The 15,461-nt window shown below is 45.4% G+C and overlaps 1 protein-coding gene across 1 annotated transcript in view; it reads right to left on the reverse strand.

Moving 5' to 3' along the window:
- Window positions 1–14,509, reverse strand: part of BRAF (B-Raf proto-oncogene, serine/threonine kinase) — a 107,938-nt gene extending 93,429 nt beyond the window's left edge. Inside the window, exon 1 of the mRNA XM_050918706.1 lies at window positions 14,240–14,509. Within this exon, the coding sequence (XP_050774663.1) occupies window positions 14,240–14,371 (132 nt within the window). The 5' untranslated portion in view covers window positions 14,372–14,509. The remainder of the gene's footprint in view (window positions 1–14,239) is intronic.
- Between the last annotated feature and the right edge of the window lie 952 nt (window positions 14,510–15,461).

A 15,461-nucleotide genomic window follows, 5' to 3' on the forward strand; every position in this document is an offset into this window, starting at 1 on the left:
TTCTGCGCACTATTACTGCCTGCAAGCACCGCCTCCGCAGCTCCCATTGGCCAGGAACGGGGAGCTGTGGCCAATGGGAGCTGCGGGGGCAGTGCCTGCAGAGAGGGGCAGCACGCAGAGCCACATGCCCCTCCCCCACAGGGCTGCAGGGGCATATTGACCCCTTCTGGGAGCAGCATGAGACTACAGCTGGCAGGGAGCCTGCCTTAGGCTTGCTGCACTGCCAACCGGGAGCCACCCAAGGTAAGTGCTGCCTGGAAGGAGGCCACACCCCAGCCCCCTCCTGGAGCCAGCACCCCATACCCCCTCCTGTACTCCAAACCCACTCTTGCACCCCAACCCTCTGCCCCAGACCTGACCCCCCTCTCAGAGCCAGCACCCCATACCCCCCTTGCACCTCAAGCCCCAGTCCTGAGACCCCTCCCAGAGCCAGCACCGTGTACCATCCACAGCACCCCAACAGTCTGTCCCAGCCCAGAACCCCTTCCTGTACCCAAACTCCCTCCCAGAGCTTGCACCCCTCACCCCTCCTGTACCCCAATTCCCTGCCCAGGCTCAGCCCAGAGTGCTCTCCCACACTGCGAACTCCTCAGCCCAAGCCCAGAGTCCGTATCCCTCCCAAACCCCTACCCCAGCCTGGTGAAAGTGAGTGAGCGTGGGGGAGAGTGAGCAGGGGCAGGGCTAGAATCTGAGTTGCTCTTAAATTCAAAAAGTGATCTTGGGTATAAAAAGGTTGGAGACCACTAATCTATAGACTGTCCTAGAGAGAACAGCTCCTTAAAAATGAAGCTCCATGTACGTACAACACATCTCAAGCAAGAAGCATGTGATTACTCAGTCTGATTGAGGGAATCTAGAACCCCTGCCTAACTGCAGCTAGCCCGTGAACAAGCCACTACTTCATGGAGGCAGTCAATCACATGTAGCACAAGAACACCTGACTTTAACACTACAGCATCCATAGCGGTCACCTCATACAGAGGTCTCCCATGCCATGAGCTACTGTTATGACTATCAGGCCCCAAATCTATAACTTAATCCATTTTGAAGCCTGATGGCTCCAATATCTCTTCTCTGCTAGGTCCACACCGCTGAGACTGTACCAGTGCAGAAGGCCTTGAGTTCAGTTGGGCTTCCACACAAGGTACCTATGTGATGAGTTGGATCACCGAAACCCCCTTGAGAATGCCACCTGATGTGCCCAGACTACTTCTGAGACTGTTTTCCCTGCCAGCTTGGTACTTCAGTGCCTTGCCTTGTTTGAGCCAGACATGTTTGCCTGCTGCAAACACAGATCCAAGTCTGAACCATGTCCTCCACAAGCTGCAGGCTTAACTGAAAACAACTTAAGAAGTGTTCCTGTCTCCAGCACTCAGATGCCCAACCCCCAACGGGGTCCAAACCTCAAATAAATCTATTTTACCCTGTATTAAGCTCATACAGGGTAAACTCATAAATTGTTCGCCGCTATAACACTGATAGAGGGGTATGCACAGCTGTTCCCCCCCACATTAATACATATTCTGGGTTAATTAATAAGTAAAAAGTGATTTTATTAAATACAAAAAGTAAGATTTAAGTGGTTCCAAGTAATAACAGACAGAACAAAGTGAATAACCAAGTAAACTAAAATAAAACACGCAAGTCTAAGCCTAATACAGAAAGAAAACTGAATAAAGGTAAATCTCACACTCAGAGATATTCCAATGGGCTTTTTTCACAGACTGGAGCATTCCTAGTTTGGGCCCAATCTTTTCCCCTGGTACAGTCCTTGTTCCAGCTCAGATGGTACTAGGGGATTTCTCATGACTGTAGCCCCCTTTATTCTGTTCCACCTCCTTATATATCTTTTGCACAAGGTGGGAATCCTTTGTCCTCCTCTGGGTTACCACCACTCCTTCTAAATGGAAAAGCACCAGGTTAAAGATGGATTCTAGTTCAGGTGACATGATCACATGTCACTGTAAGACTTCATTACCCACTTGTCAGCACACAAATATACAGGAAGGCTTACAAGTAAACAGAGCCATGTACAGTAAATTGTCCTAGTTGATGGGAGTCATCAAGATTCCAAGCCACCATTAATGGCCCACACTTTGCATAATTACAATAGGACCTCAGAGTAATATTTCATATTTCTAGTTTCAGATACAAGAGTGGTACATTTAAACAAATAGGATGACCATGCTCAGTAGATTATAAGATTTGTAATGATACCTTACAAGAGACCTTTTGCATGAAGCGTATTCCTGTTACATTATATTCACTCAGCATATTTTCATTAAATCATGTAGAGTGCAACATCACACCCCATTCACCTATATGGGAAAAGCTGGAATGTTGGGTCTTTAACAAGGAAGCCCATTGCCTCCAACAGCACAAACAGATGTGTGGGTTCCTTCCAATTGTCCAAACAGCAAGCAAGTGCATATGAGCCTCTTATGGCTCTAGCTACACAAGATCATCACATCTCATTCTCCTTTACAACTATCTTCTGTCACAACAATGAAACTGTTGATCAATATGGGCAACTCAGTCATGGGAGATAGAATCTTTGCAAGAACCAGCCCAAGACTATAGAACTCACTGCTGGACAGCATAAGAATAAGCACTATGTGACTTTGCAGGCTAAATGCAATACACCCCTCTGTTCTCAAGCTCTCTTCTAACTGCACCCTTACCCACACCCATCACTTTTTCCAGGGGTTTGTCTACAGAGATTTAGTCACACCAGAGGGGTGTAAATTTTAGTCCTCACTAGCATGTCATGCACTACTGGCTCCCGTGGAGCCTGACGGCATGCACTAAAGCACATCAACGTAGTCTATATTAATACACACTAGGGAACTTTTAGTGCACCACACCTGGGTTAGGTTACTATGCAACACAAGAAGATTAAAACTTACATCCCTTTGGTGTGCACAAAAGTACCACGTTGACAAGCCTTAGGATAAGAAATACAACATGCACACACACACACAAGCCTACTTTTGCTTTGGGGAGGGAGAAGGTGGGGAAGAGAGAGAAATGTTCTTACTCTTGAAAGGCTGCGACAGTTCTTTGGCTAGCCAGGACTGAGAGTCACCTTGTTACCCCCTGCTTTCCGCAAGAGTGTCTTTATTGAGGGAGCTGGGCATCAGCTCCGCGACACCACCAGCCTTTCAATCATTCTCCTCTGGGCTATGGCAGCCCTAAATTTGCCTTGCAGATTAACAATAGATGTACCTCAATCCCCGAGTCCCTTTGAATCATTCCCCTGTGACATCTAGCTCCCAACACTGGCTACTCACAGAAACTCCAGATTCTCTACACCCAAAAGTTCAGCATACCCCAGTTTACCAATTTTTCCTTAAACCACCACTTCTGTACAATACACAACACTTGTGAGCACTTAAATAACCTATTTGTGGTTTACTGTAAAAATGAAGATTTAACTAGAAATAAGAGTGGTAGAAACAAAAAAAAAGGGGGGGAGGAGGGGAGATAGCTCAGTGGTTTGAGCATTGGCCTGCTAAACCCAGGGTTTGAGAGTTCAACCCTTGAGGGGGCCATTTAGGGATCTGGGGCAAAAATCTTTCTGGGGACTAGTCCTGCTCTGAGCAGGGGGTTGGACCAGATGACCTCCTAAGGTTCCTTCCAACCCTGATATTCTATGAAAAGGGTTACAATATAAAACAAAATCATAAAATGCAAATTTGGGTCTACACTTATCAACAGTTACCCTTCCTATTTAATAAAGTAGATTTCCTGGGTTTCTTAAGAACCATAATCTGAAAGTTCAGGAAAACATCCCCACTCCACACAGAGTTATCCTCAGTAAATGGGGTGCTTTTCCCTCCACGTTGTACCAAAACCAGCCTTCAGTTTCTATTCACAGACAGGGTGAATACTTACTTGTAATTTTTTTTTGTTTGTTTTTACCTTTAAGTGGTTTCATTTGTTTGTTGTTGCCTCTGATGGCTTCCCATTCAACATCTTAGTATTGCTCAAGGCTAAACAACTGAGCTTGCATAGCATCACCAGCCAAACAGGGTGAGGTGGCAACTCCCCCTTGCCCAAATGGGCCATTACATTATCTCTAGATGACTAATTTCTACTCTAAGTGCATAAAGCATACTTTTAATACATTGTTTCTGAAAAATACCTGTACATACACCTTGCAATGATTATGAATCTTAACAAGTTATAAGCTTTGTGTAGATATCTTACATGTTACTGTTTACAAATAAGTGTCGTGTAAGATGTGTTTAGTTTAGTTAGTCTGTCAAATCTCAGTGAGAGATACTTGAGAATAGGGGATCCATTGTCAAGGAGTCTCTGCCCCAGAGGCACTCAATCATTATGGTATTAGGCTATGGCTGCCAAAGTATTTTACAGAAATGAATAACTGATGCCAGACCAAGAGGCAATACCTAGAATTACTAGTGTTGGTCTCTTATAAGAAACCTGTGATACTTTCAGTGGTTGCACTACATTCCCCCTCCTCCCATCCCCAAACACACTTAAGCGTTTGCAAAAGCCTGGAGAGCACAGATAGTCACCTTCCTTAGGAAGCTACATAATTGCAGACGCTATTTTCTACCTCTTCCTACCAGAAATACTAGATCCTTTATATTCAGAACGTCCTTGTCTTTTATTTGGAAATACCTGATATAAAGAATCTGTTTCTTCTTTCATCTAGTGGCATGAGCTGAATGGTATTCTTTGTCAGGAGAAATTAAACTTCTGGTAACCTTCAGGAAATTATTTAAGCTCAATTCAGTAGCCCCATTTAACAATGCTGGAGACCCAAAGCCTTCAGTGACAGATGTCCTTTAAGGCCATGGCTACACTGGCGCTTTACAGCGCTGCAACTTTCGCGCTCAGGGGTGTGAAAAAAACACCCCTCTGAGCGCTGCAAGATACAGCACTGTAAAGCCTCAATGTAAACAGTGCCGCAGCTACACCCGTAGAGGATGTGGAGTACGTGCAGCGCTGGGAGAGCTCTCTCCCAGCGCTGGCGCTGTGACCACACTCGCACTTCAAAGCGCTGCCACGGCAGTGCTTTGAAGTTTCAAGTGTAGCCATACCCTAAGTCTCTCCCCTTCCCTTTCCTCACAGGGAGGTATACTAGCTAACCCAGAGAAGCCAAAGGATTCCAGGCCAACAGCTCAGTGACACTGGTACTAAGGCTGCACCAAAAATGTCTCTCATGTACTTCATGCTGAAAAAGGTGACAACCCCAAAGGGATTCACTGCAACAAATAAGAATGCTTAAACAAGTCTTTCAGAATGCCCTTCAGATCACAAATTTTTGTAAGTGTTCCACAAAGCTATGCTAGAACTATGAGATCAGTTAGTCCTGAAATGCCTTGATACAGGACCAGCTGAAAGAACTACATATGAACATGATAAAAGTGCTTTTTCAAACTGATTTGCAGGGTGGACATACTGCACCAATGCAAAGACAATCCATGCAACCAACAACTTATATGCAACCCATGTCCCTATAATAGCATACTTGCTTAGTACAGATGGAACCAAAGAATTCCAATGAGATGTGCTGTAACATTAATTGGACATGCTGCAAGAAAGCCTGACAGCCCTACGTATCTGGAAGTTTGGAAGGGAGGAAGTCTAAAAACATTTATATATGTTGTAGGTAATACTTCACATTTGTAATCCAAACTGTGTGTCAAACGATCAACACATCATAATATCCTAGTAGATACACTTATTTACAATTGATTATTTAGAGATTTTCCTGCATTATGTCAAATCCACGTATCTTAAAATAAATGTAACTGGATTTGGCGACTGCAACTGGAGTAACTGCTGTAGATACTTGGTAAAGAAGCCCACTGACTTTGGCCCATAAGGGAAGCAGAAACAGGAATGTGGTAACAGTGTGGTCACTCCATCAAGGCTGAATCGGGTTTTGATTCCCCTTCCCAGCTAGTGCAGCTGGCATAGGCCAAGGTGAACATAAGGAGAGCCAGAAGACCCAAGGGATTCTAGACCTGGTCATCCTTATCCACTGTGAATGTGTGTGATATTTTTAAATTCTGTAAATAAGCACCTAGGTGATAGATAACAAAAAAAACCAATAAAAGGAATGGCCTGCTTTTCCTGAGTCACAGAGCAATTAGGATACTGGAAGATCTTATAGTAACTCTAGCAAAGACTAAGCTCTTTTCAGAATGTCTGGAATATAAAGTTTTATAGCATACCCTTCCAGCTTGCTCTGCTGGAGGTATATTTATGGAAGCATCAGCTACCTGTTTCATTTCCCTTTACTAGAATATTTAAATCAGGGAGAATACTGCAATAACTAAAAAAATTATTGTGCCCAGGACATCTGGATGAAGGGGAAGAGAGAAAAATTTCTTCTATTCCATTAAATTAATAGAAAAAATTCTGCCTAGGCTGAATTTAAAAGTCAAAGATAACCCTCGTGAAAGGTGTTAAGGGACCTCCAAAAAAAAAAAAATTCCAAAAAGAGCAATTTTGCTTGCTATGCTTTGCAAAAATATGGAGTTCAGACATTTCATAAATTAAAATAAGGAACTTGTCAAATAAGGAAAACGTTTTACATCAAGCAAAGTTACAGACAACATTAGGTAAAATACATGAAAAAAAGCAGACCATGCTCTCTCTCACTCTCTCATGCAACAGTTCAAATACTGTATTAAAAACTAAAATTACCAATTTTCAGCAAGTTTTACTGGTTCAATTTACCTTACTAATAACACTGTTTCAGACGCTTAAATATGCTATACACTTAAACAATATGCTGCAGAAATTATTGCTAGTATCCCTCTACATAATAGAATTCTTATTTCTAAAAACTCACTGACAATTGAGCTATGCAATGTATTTTGATAGTAAATACATTTTAGTGTATTAATTAGTGCATGTCTTTGCTTGCTGTTGGGTACTTTAGAGAAAATTATAGTGTTTCTATAATAAAAGAGCCATCAGGAACAGTATCCCCAATAAAGTTACGGCAAACCTGGTCACAGAACTTTGTGACTTTGTCCTCACCCATAACTATTTCACATTTGGGGACAACTTATACCTTAAAATCAGCAGCACTGCTATGAGGACCTGCATGGCCCCACAGTATGCCAACATTTTTATGGCTGACTTCAAACAATGCTTCCTCAGCTCTAGTCCCCTAACACCCCTGCTCTACTTGCACTACGTTGATGACACCTTCATCATTTGGACCCATGGAAAAGCAGCCCTTGAGGAATTCAACCATGATTTCAACAATTTCCACCCCACCATCAACCTCAGCCTGGACCAGTTCACACAAGAGATCCACTTCCTGGACACTACAGTGCTAATAAACAATGGTCACAAACACCACCCTATACCGGAAACCTACTGACTGCTATACTTACCTATATGCCTCCAGCTTTCATCCAGACCACACTACATGATCCATTGTCTACAGCCAAGCTCTAGGATACAATCACATTTGCTCCAACCCCTCAGACAAACACCTACAAAATCTCTATCAAGCATTCTTACAACTACAATACCCTCCTGCTGAAGTGAAGAAATAGATTGACAGAGACAGAAGAGTACCCAGAAGTCATTTACTACAGGACAGACCCAACAAAGAAAGTAACAGAATGCCATTAGCCATCACCTTGAGCCCCCAATTAAAACCTCTCCAGCACATCATCAAGGATCTACAACCTATCCTGAAGGACAATCTATCACTCTCACAGATCTTGGGAGACAGGCCAGTCCTTGCTTACAGACAGCCCCCCAACCTGAAGCAAATACTCACCAGCAACCACAGACCACACAAGAAAAACACTAACCTAGGAACCTATCCTTGCAACAAGCCCCTTTGCCAACTCTGTCCACATATCTATTTAGGGGACACCATCATAGGACCTAATCACATCAGCCACACTATCAGAGGCTCGTTCACCTGCACATCTAACAACGTGATATATGCCATCATGCGCCAGCAATGTCCCTCTGCTATTTACATTAGTCAAACTGGACAGTCTCTACGTAAAAGAATAAATGGACATAAATCAGACGTCAAGAATTATAACATTCTAAAACCAGTCGGAGAACATTTCAATCTCCCTGGTCACTTAATTACAGACTTAAAAGTCGCAATATTACAACAAAAAATCTTCAAAAACAGACTCCAACGAAAGACTGCTGAATTAGAATTTGCAGAACAGACACCATTAAATTAGGCTTGAATAAAGACTGGGAGTGGATGAGTCATTACACGAAGTAAAACTATTTCTCCATGTTTATTCCTCTCCCACACATACACACACAGTTCCTTGCACCTTCTTGTCAACTGCTGCAAATGGACCATTTTGATTACCACTACAAAAAGTTTCTCTCTCTCCTGCTGTTAATAGTTCACCTTAACTGATCACTCTTATTAGAGCATTTTACGGTAACACCCATTGTTTCACGTTCTCTGCGTATATAGATATCTTCCTACTGTATTTTCCACTGCATGCGTCCGAGGAAGTGGGCTGTAGCCCACGAAAGCTTATGCTCAAATAAATTTGTTAGTCTCTAAGGTGACACAAGTACTCCTGTTCTTTTTGCAACTACATTTCATTTTGCCAGGGAAGATGTCACAGAGATACAAGTTGTTGATGAAACTGAGTAACTGATTGCAAACCTTTTTTCAAACCAAAAGTAACTGATTTCTAAGATTCAGATTTCAACAAAAAGTTTGAATGTTGATACATGGACTCTTTCAATGCTAGCATCTTGTAATGAGGAAAATACAGTGAATGGCTTCATCATAGTAGAGTACTTCCACCAGGAATGCATATTGCATTAACTTTCATCATAAGAGAAAATTCATTCAATCCCCAAACATCTGTTACGTAAAGTTACACTTGGCAGGAAAATACTTCAAAAAGGAGAAAAAAATATGTTTTCCAAAACTAAAGAAGTATGAACTGAAGTATCACTCAATTAAAGGGGGCTTTTCACTAGGGCTGGGTGGGAACCGGATATTTTGTTTTGTGGGAAATGCTGCGAGTTTGAAAAATAAACTGTTCCAAAAGAGAAAAAAGGCAAAAAGTTTCAAAATTTGGGGGGAAAGCTGTTTCGGATCAATAGAAAATATTATGGACAATTAAAAATTAAAATAATTTCAAAACTGAAAATAAAGACATGTTCCAAAAAGGCTGAAGCAGAACTTACTCTCCCCAGCCATTAGAGTGGCATCAGGAGTCCAATAAGTCTGGGTGTCTCCGCAGGGACTTCCTGAGTCATCTATTTTTGAATTTCTTCCTCTGAAAGAACAGAATCTAATTGGAATGATTTAATAATTCTGGAACTACTCCCCAGTGACAAGAACTTAGTCTCTACTCCCAGCTGCTAAACACATCCAACCATCCTGCAAACCCATGATGCTCCCTACCTGAACAAGCCTGTGTTCTCAGAATCCATTCTGGGGTGAACCAGCCTGAATGTCTAATGTCCCCGAAACTCACCCAAGAGTAGACAGACAGCTTGAATCCGGGCAACCGGATTGGCCACTGGTAGCTGAGAAGGTGCATGGAGATTGAGGCATTCAAGAGACAGGAAAGAAGGCAAGACTCAGAGGGCTGGTTCCCCAACTTGAAATGTCCATCTTGCCCCCTTAGAAGTCAGGTATAATACTTCCATTGTTCCCCAAGGCTCATCTTTAGTTTTCACCAGGTCCTGAAAACCCTGTCCTCATCTGAGAGTACAGCTTATAAGAGAACAATTGATGGGAATGGAGTTGGGGATGTAAAAGACATACACCCAAAATGCACTCACCTCCAGTGTCTAGAGGTCCCGGCGCCTCTAAAAAGTATGCATTTTCTACTCCTGGGGGAATTCTGCGCCACTGCACGTGCGCAGAATTCATGTTTCCCGCAGATTTCTTTGCTTCCCCGCAGAAAATGATTTTCTGACAGGGAAGCAAAGAGAAGCTGCAAGAGCAGTCATGCACCACTCCCTAGCTCAACCAGTACATCACTGCAGGGCTGGGGACACCTGAGCCGGGATCAGCTGCTAGTACCGGCTGGACTGGAGGCAGGAGAGAAAAGGACTTCCTCTTCCTCTGCAAGGAGAGGCTAGGGCTCTGTCAGACCCATCCCCAGAAACCGCCTCCAGCTGCAGAAAGTTCAGAATCCTCCCCTTCCCTCTTGCTCCTTAGTTCCAGGGGGAGGGGTCCCTGTACAGGGACCTGCTCCCCCATCTGCCCAATCCCTGTGTATCTGGACCTTCCATATACAGACATCCTCACCAAGCCTCATCCCATACACCCAGAACCCCCCTAGCCCTCCATACCCAAACCCCATCCCACTGAACGTCAACCTCTGCATCTGGAGCCCCCCTGCACCCAGCCCCCTGCCTCCGGACCCTAACCCCTGCACCCAGATGACCCTCCACTGAGCTTCCTGCACTCAAACCCCCATCCTGATAAGCCCTACCCACTGCAACACCCTGAGCTAGGGTGACCAGACAGCAAATGTGAAAAATCGGGACACGGGGTGGGGGAGTAATAGGAGCCTATATAAGAAACATACACAAAAATCAGGACTGTCCCTATAAAATCAGGACATCTGGTCATCCTACCATGAGCCCCCACATCCAGACCACCATACCCTGGACCCCCAACTAGCTTCACCCAGACCCCCCTGCTGAGACCGAACCACTTTCACCTAGAAGCCCCTGCAGAGTCCCATTGCCCCTGCACCTGGAACACCACCACCCCTCAAGCCTCTGTGCATCCAGATCCCCTCACACCTAGATCCCGTACTAAGCTGCCTGCACCCAGACTGTCCCACACACAATGCTCTCACTCCACACCTGGATCACCCCACACTGAGCCCCTCCACACTTTGATCCTGCCTGGTTGAGCCTGCAAGTCCCACACCTGGTGCACTTGGTGCAGAAGAGCAGGCCCAGACCTTGTGCAGTGTCAGGGTCAGGTGCAGCCTCACCACTGAGTCCATGTCCCGAGGGTGGGGGAGGCTGCAGGGTGATCTCCCACCTTCATACAGCCCACTGTTCTCCCCACTGCCATGCTGGAGCCTCTGCATTTATTTACTGAGAAATAAATTTTGAAGAATTTAATTTTTTGGCACAGAATGCCCTCAGGAGTAATTTCCTAACTGTACCACACTTTTGTACGCACATGTATGGTTCCAAGTACACTAATGAATCCTGCATGATTTTTCAGATGAGAAAATTACTACATTCTGGCACAGTGAATTCTTCCCTCCACACCACCAGATATAAGCTTTTAGTTTTATGCATGTATTCAACTTTGTTTTCTTTACCAGAGCAAGTATTAATGATCAATACACTTTATTATGACAGGCTTTTTAGCTCAATGGCTAGAGCTACAGAGATAACTTTTTAGGCAAGAAGTTCAAGATTTGATAAGAATTCTTCATTAAGACTTAACTACATTTGTCTTAAAGTTGGTTTTGGGTTTTTTTGTTTTAATCCTAAATCTTGAACTTGTAAGGCATTACTTCAGCTCTGGCCATTAACCACATAACCTCATAGTAAGGCATTATGCTTTCAGTATAAATTATATACTCAACTAAAATACAAATAATTTTGTGTTGAAATACTATGTAAGTCAGTCTTTTTCCAAAATTTCCCAAACACTTTCACCCTCCTTTAACATTTAAAAAAAAACAAAACTATGGAATAGCCCAAAAAATATTATAATAAAGAAAGCTAGATTTCCGATAATGTGTCAGTAAATTCAGCTTAGGTTTTCACATGGGCTCAAGACAACACTCACTCTGACCCTGAAGCCATTCTAGATATTGACTCAAAGCAACTGAAGCCAAGCTTTTTAATGAGATGCTGTAGAAGATACTTAAGAACTTTAGAATTCCATTGTCTTTAAGAAAAAAGAATTCTTCTCTACCAATCTGTGATTGGGAACTTGACAGAAATATAAGTATATAAAAACAAGGGTGTTAGCATTTAAGTAGCTACTCTTTTCAAGAGCAAAGTCACCCTTCACAAGATGGTTTGGTAGGTCTCCTGTTTCATAGCTAACCATACCTCCTCAAAAATGTGTGTGATCTGAGTAAATATAGACCATAAATATACATTTTTGCATCTGAACATATCAGGGCTGAATTAAAAAGTGTATTCATAATAGGCAAAATTCCTCATTCTATCAACTTAATGTATGTGAACCTATGGTGTTTTATCTGTTACAAATCTATTCTGTTTAAAGTCTATGTACAAAATATTTACATTTGCAGATGAGCACATTACATATATAAAACTGGCTCCTATTGTTCTATTCAGGTTTTTACTTAAACATCTTTGGTCCAAGAGCAGTAGCCACTTAACAGTAACAAAATATGATAATTCTTGCTATATACACATCATTGTCTCCTACATGTTGTATAAAATATAGAGAGCATGCGTGCACACACTGATTTTACGGCATTTAAATCTTTAAAAACTGTATATTCTTTTTTTATATCAGGAATAAAAATCTCAGTTTTTACTATGTATTAGCAAATTTTTACTGCTGACATTACCATTCTTATCTACTACAGAAGTAATGCTATTAGAACTAGAGTTACAAATAAATGATGATTATTACTTACAGAAAAGAAGAATTATGTGACTGACAGAAGTCTGAGTTGTGGGATCAAGAGTCTAATCCCAGCCCTGCCACAGACCCATTCCCTGTCTGAGTTTTCCCCATCTGTAAAGTGTACTGGAAACAAACAAAAAATATTTCCCAGGAATTATGCAATGCATAATTTGTTTGTGTGTGTGAAATACTGAAAATTTAGTTATTGTGCTATAAGTAAACATGAAAACACTTTTATCATTAAGGAAGGAATATGGCCACTGTTTAGCAACTGGTATGGCTAAAAGTAGAGAGCCTAGGAGTAGAGTCTGATGACCCAGAGCACTTGGATGACCAGGCTCCCAAATCACTCAGGTGCTTCTGAAAGTTTTACCATCAGTGACTGATGCAAGAGACCAGAAGTCAGGGTTTCTGGATTCTAAATAGAGCTCTAGAACCAATTTTCTATGTGACATTGGCCAAGTCACTTCATCTTTGTGCCTAAATCTCCCCAAACCTCAAAATACTTTGTATATCCAAGTGCTGAACTCATTCTGCAAACAGCAATTTAAACCTCAACACCCCAGTAAGAGAGATATTATCTCCTTTCACAGATTGGGAAACAAACACTGGCTAGTTAAGTGATGTGTCCAGAAGTCTCACTAGGTCTGTGACAGACACAAATTAGAGCCCAAGTATCCTGAACCCCAACCCAGTGCCCAATCCACGGAAGTAGACCTCATGCTGCAATAGTGGTTAAGGGTAGGATCCCGCAAACACACAGGAGTATTCCACTCAGATCCAGCAATATCCGACAAGCGCTTTGAGATTCTCAGACACAAAATAAACTGATTGCAAAAGCATACTACAGCTTCTCAGATGCACACCACAGAGGAGCCGTAGGGGGGCTGCCTGAAGACCCCTGACTTTCGGTTTTGACTCAGCGCCAGACCCCTTGACGCTGCACCTGTCACGACCAGCGGCCCTACATCAAAGCGAGGCGCGCACACGCGTCTCCATCTCTCCGGGCAGAGGGAGGCCGGGAGCCCTGAACAACGAGCAGGGACCTTGCCGAGGCGTCCCCGCGCTGCACATACACAGCGCTATCCCTGCCCGCTGCTGCCCGTGCGCCTCGCCCCCGCCCCCGGGCCAGGCCGCCCGCCGGAGCCACCTGCACTTGTTGAGCAGGAGGAGCGTGCGCGCCGGGGCCCCCTGCCGTAACCCTTGGGAGCCAGGCGCTGTCGCCATGGCCAGGCGCAAAGCGGCCGGGATGGCCCGGGGGAGCGCCGGGGGCGCAGCTGAACAACCCCCTCCCAAGCCGCAGCATCGGAGCAATGCGGAGCGGCCCGGGCTGGGCCTGCCGGCGCCGGGGATCCCCCCCGCCCGGCATCCCCTACCCCCTCCCGCTACACGGGGCAGGGGAGACCCCGTCCCGCCGCCGCCGCGCCCTTCACCCGGGCCGCCCCGGCCCCGCCGTGCGCACCGCGCTCCCGGGCCACCCAGCTGAGCCTCCTCCGGGGGGTAGGGGCCGGGGCAGCGCGCACCTCCGCCCCCGCGGCGGCAGCTCAGGCCGCAGAGCCCAGGGGTCGGGGAAGCCCCTGGCAACGGCTCCGGGGGGTTCCAGTACAGCCCGCTCGGCGGCCCCGCTCCCCGGCCGGCGCTCACCTCCTCGGGGATGGCCGGCTCGCCGCCGCCTCCCGGGACCGAGGCCCCAGCTCCGGGCGGCGGCTCAGGCTCCATGTCCCCGTTGAAGAGCGAGGCCCCCTCGGAGCTGCTGCCGCTGCTCAGCGCCGCCATCTTGGATCGAAGCGCTGGAGGAAGGGGAGGGGTGGGAGGGGGAGGCCGCGTCCCCGCTCCCGGGCCGCCCCCAGTCGCGACCCGTAGTGGGAGTGGAGGGGGAAGACCACACAACCCGGAGAGCTCCAGCGGCCCGCGCCACTAGACGTCACACCCGGTCCGTGACGTCACCTATAATAGCGACTGTTACTGCGCATGGGCTGTCTGACGTCACGGGGAAACACCTTGACGTCACAGCGCGACTAAACGTCATCCAGGGAACTCAGAAGTCACGGGCTGTAACCGCGCCCCTTTCCTAAACTACTTCTTCGACTGACCCCCCTCACCAACATCCTTAAAGCCCCTTTCCAGCCTCTCCCCAATGCCATCTGATGATTTAGTTGGAAATTGGTCCGGCTTTGAGTGGGGGGTTAGACTAGATGAGCTCCTGAGGTCCCTTCCAACCCAGATAGTCTGTGATTCTATGATCTGCATAGTACCCCCCACCTCAGCCCTAGAGCCCCGTCCATGCACACCCTCTCTCCCTGCTCCCTTCCTCCTCTCTACACATATCTCCCTCTCCCTAGACCCTTCCTTCCAGCCAGCCCCTAACAGCCTTCCCCATCTACCATCCTCCCAGGTTCTCTACCCAATGCCCCAGCGCTTCCTGGGGCTCTCTCTTCTCATACAGAGATGCCCTTTCTCCCCCTCAGAGGCCCCCTCAAGACTCTTATCCTAGTCAGGGCAGAAAATCCCTTTGGTATGGTGTTAGCTTGTTGACCCCTCATTCTTCCAATTTACCAATTAGTAGTAGTATATAAAGCACTGAACTAGCATATTTTCAACCTAAAAATACACCATTAGCAAATCACACAAGGGCAGGAAGCACAATGACAAGTCACTAGTTTGGAGGTAGAGTACTAACATCTGCTAGGGTGGGGTCTCTACTCAGAGAGGGGGCTCAGAAGGTTACACTCTGGCTCTCTGCTCTAGGAAGACAGTCTTCCAACAAGTGGAGGGGGGGTTCAAAAGCAACAATACATCAGAATGTGCTGCTCCTCTACTAAACTGGCATGCCGCAAAGCATGAAGTAACTAAAAAAAAACCCCAA

Source organism: Gopherus flavomarginatus, chromosome 1 (assembly GCF_025201925.1).
Source record: "Gopherus flavomarginatus isolate rGopFla2 chromosome 1, rGopFla2.mat.asm, whole genome shotgun sequence".
Classification (NCBI taxonomy): domain Eukaryota; kingdom Metazoa; phylum Chordata; order Testudines; family Testudinidae; genus Gopherus; species Gopherus flavomarginatus.